Source organism: Lepus europaeus, chromosome X, assembly GCF_033115175.1.
Source record: "Lepus europaeus isolate LE1 chromosome X, mLepTim1.pri, whole genome shotgun sequence".
In the NCBI taxonomy this organism is placed as follows: domain Eukaryota; kingdom Metazoa; phylum Chordata; class Mammalia; order Lagomorpha; family Leporidae; genus Lepus; species Lepus europaeus.
Window position 1 is genome coordinate 44,155,475 of NC_084850.1, and position 2,367 is coordinate 44,157,841.

At 51.4% G+C, this 2,367-nt stretch overlaps 1 protein-coding gene across 1 annotated transcript; it reads right to left on the reverse strand.

The window, feature by feature from the left end:
* Positions 1-1,030: 1,030 nt before the first annotated feature.
* TCEAL5 (transcription elongation factor A like 5) lies at positions 1,031-1,609 on the reverse strand. Its single transcript, XM_062184303.1, has one exon. It carries the CDS (start codon positions 1,607-1,609, stop codon positions 1,031-1,033), a length of 579 nt encoding a protein of 192 aa, XP_062040287.1.
* Between the last annotated feature and the right edge of the window lie 758 nt (positions 1,610-2,367).

A 2,367-nucleotide genomic window follows, 5' to 3' on the forward strand; every position in this document is an offset into this window, starting at 1 on the left:
CACGTTTCCACATTTCATGTCAGAGTTACCACAACTATAAAGTGAGAAGAGGGACATTCTCCACAGTTCAGAAGGGAACATAGTAGGGTTTCAACTTACCAGGAACTCCAGGAGAATCAAAGGGACTTTATTCCTTTGAGGACTGTGGCCCACCAATGGCAGCTGGGGTCATAGGATAGTGCAGGACCCCCGAGAGGGGACATACCACCCAACAGATCTGGCACTGCCCAGATCATGGAGAGTAGACACTCAACTCCCAGCTACCTAGACCTCTGACCTCTGCGTACAAGTGAGATCTTTCTCAGTCCTCCCCCAAGGGCAGGAGCCAGCTCAGCATAGTGCCAGTTCTCAGCGCCCCATCTGATCTGATTTACCCTTGTAGGAGGTAAGTTTTATCTCCATTTCACAGATGACAAGGCTGTCCCTTGCAGTAATGCATCTGCAGTGACTGCCAGGTTGATTCCTCAAGTAGCACAGTCTTGTGTTGTGACAAGAAGTTTAAGTGTCTCCGACTGTCTTCATAAGCTCATTGAATAGTTTGGTTGCCTAGTATGTAGTGCTTTCCTATTTTGTTTATCTTCTATTATTCTCTAATGATAGAAGTAACCCGTGATTGTAGGGGAAGAAGCACAAATGAGAAACAAAAGAATGATCTCTTACAGCCCCACCATGCAGAGAAAACCATTTGCCTTGGGTCTACCCAGTAGCATAGTTTTCCCTGTGCATGGATGTATTATCTATTTTTTTTTTCAAAAATGGGCTGATACTGTATTTGTGGTTCTGAAAACTGTTTTTTATTCTAATTTTACAATGTGCCATGAACATCTCCTCCATGCGCATGGGTGGGAATCCTCTACCAAAAGACAGGGCACTGTAGGTGGGTCAAAAGGCTGCTGGTAACGAGAGTGACACCTAAAGGAAAGTTATCAGCGTTTAAGGTTGAAGCACACAGCCCCGGCAAACGCCTGCCAGGGCAAGCACGGGCCGGCAGTATTCTCGTCAAAGAAATCAGAATCGAAGGCCAAAGCCATTAAACATAGGGAACATCTTCTAAGTCCTTCTGGCCCCTCCCGCCGCCCCGGACCCCCCTGACGCCCCGCTGGCCCCGAGGGGCGAACGGATCCTGAGCCTCTCTCTGCATCCAGTGGAAACCGCCCGTCTTCTGCTTCTTCCTCAGCTCCTCCTGAGCCCTGGCCGCGTCGGCGCACTCCCGCAGCGTCTCCTCGCTGCCCAGGTGCCGGTCCTGGAAGTCCTCCTGCGAGTCCCGGGGGGAGTCGTCCGTGCCCCGGTCCGTTTTCCTTTTGGCTTTCCGGGGCACGTAGTCTTCGGCCGGGCGCTTCTCGGCGGCGCGCGGCTCGCTCTCAGGCGGCGCGGGGGCTGCGGGCGGACCCTCGGCGGGGGGCTTGGCCGCCTCGGCTGCTCGCCCCTCCGCGCCCGGCCCGCGCGCCTCCGCCAGCTGGCCCTGGCCTTCGCCCTTCTCCAAGTTCAGCTTTTCCTCATCTGCATTTCCTTCGTCTTCTGTACTTCCTTCATCTTCAGGATTTTCCTCATTCTCTAGGTTTCCTTTGTTTTCTGGCTTTCCTTCCTTTTCTTTGTAGAACTTTTCCATGTTGAAACTTTCCCTCCTTTGCCTGTGCCAGGAGACAAAGACAGGACGCTAAGGGAGTTAAGGGATGGAGCACAAGTCCTGTTAATACTTACTCTTGCAGACTTAGGGTTCCTCTGATCCTATCCTATCTTCCAGTCCTGCTCCACACACACACACACACACACACACACACCACAACACACACACATATGTCCACATAAGCCAACCCTGCAGAAACTTCCACAGGTACTTGTCCTACATTAAGGGGAAGGGATGCGCTGAGAAATGTATAGAAGGAACCCATTGGTCCCTCAACTTGGCTCTGGCCTGGCTATGGTCACACCAAGTTTAACTGAGTATTCCTTGCAGGAATCCTGGGCGATTTTCTTTTTCCTCTTGCCTGCAGTTGTAAAACTTACAAAACTGGAGACATAACAGAACCATGGCAGGTTCTTAGATTTCAGGGCTACTCTCATATCACAGATGCCACACCTCCCTTCTCTCTCTCACTTCCGGATTCTATCCTCTCTTCTCTCCAGCCAAAAGACATCGGATTCCCTAGGGGTCCTGACAGTGATCATTTATCCTGAAATGACAAGAGGGAGGATTGGAGGAGAGGTGGCCCATACTGACCTTTCCCCAACTTCTGCTCCAGCTTAAATCACTCTTTTCCCCCAGGGGTCCTGGAACAGTGACCTTCTCCCACGGACCTGCACTTACACTGCAAGTGTTTCCTTTCTTTGTCTAGGGGTGGTGTCCACAACCACAGACCTGAAGAC

Bases quoted from the DNA above. Each gene is read 5' to 3' on its own strand.
- TCEAL5 (XM_062184303.1), bottom strand. From the start codon at position 1,609: ATGGAAAAGTTCTACAAAGAAAAGGAAGGAAAGCCAGAAAACAAAGGA.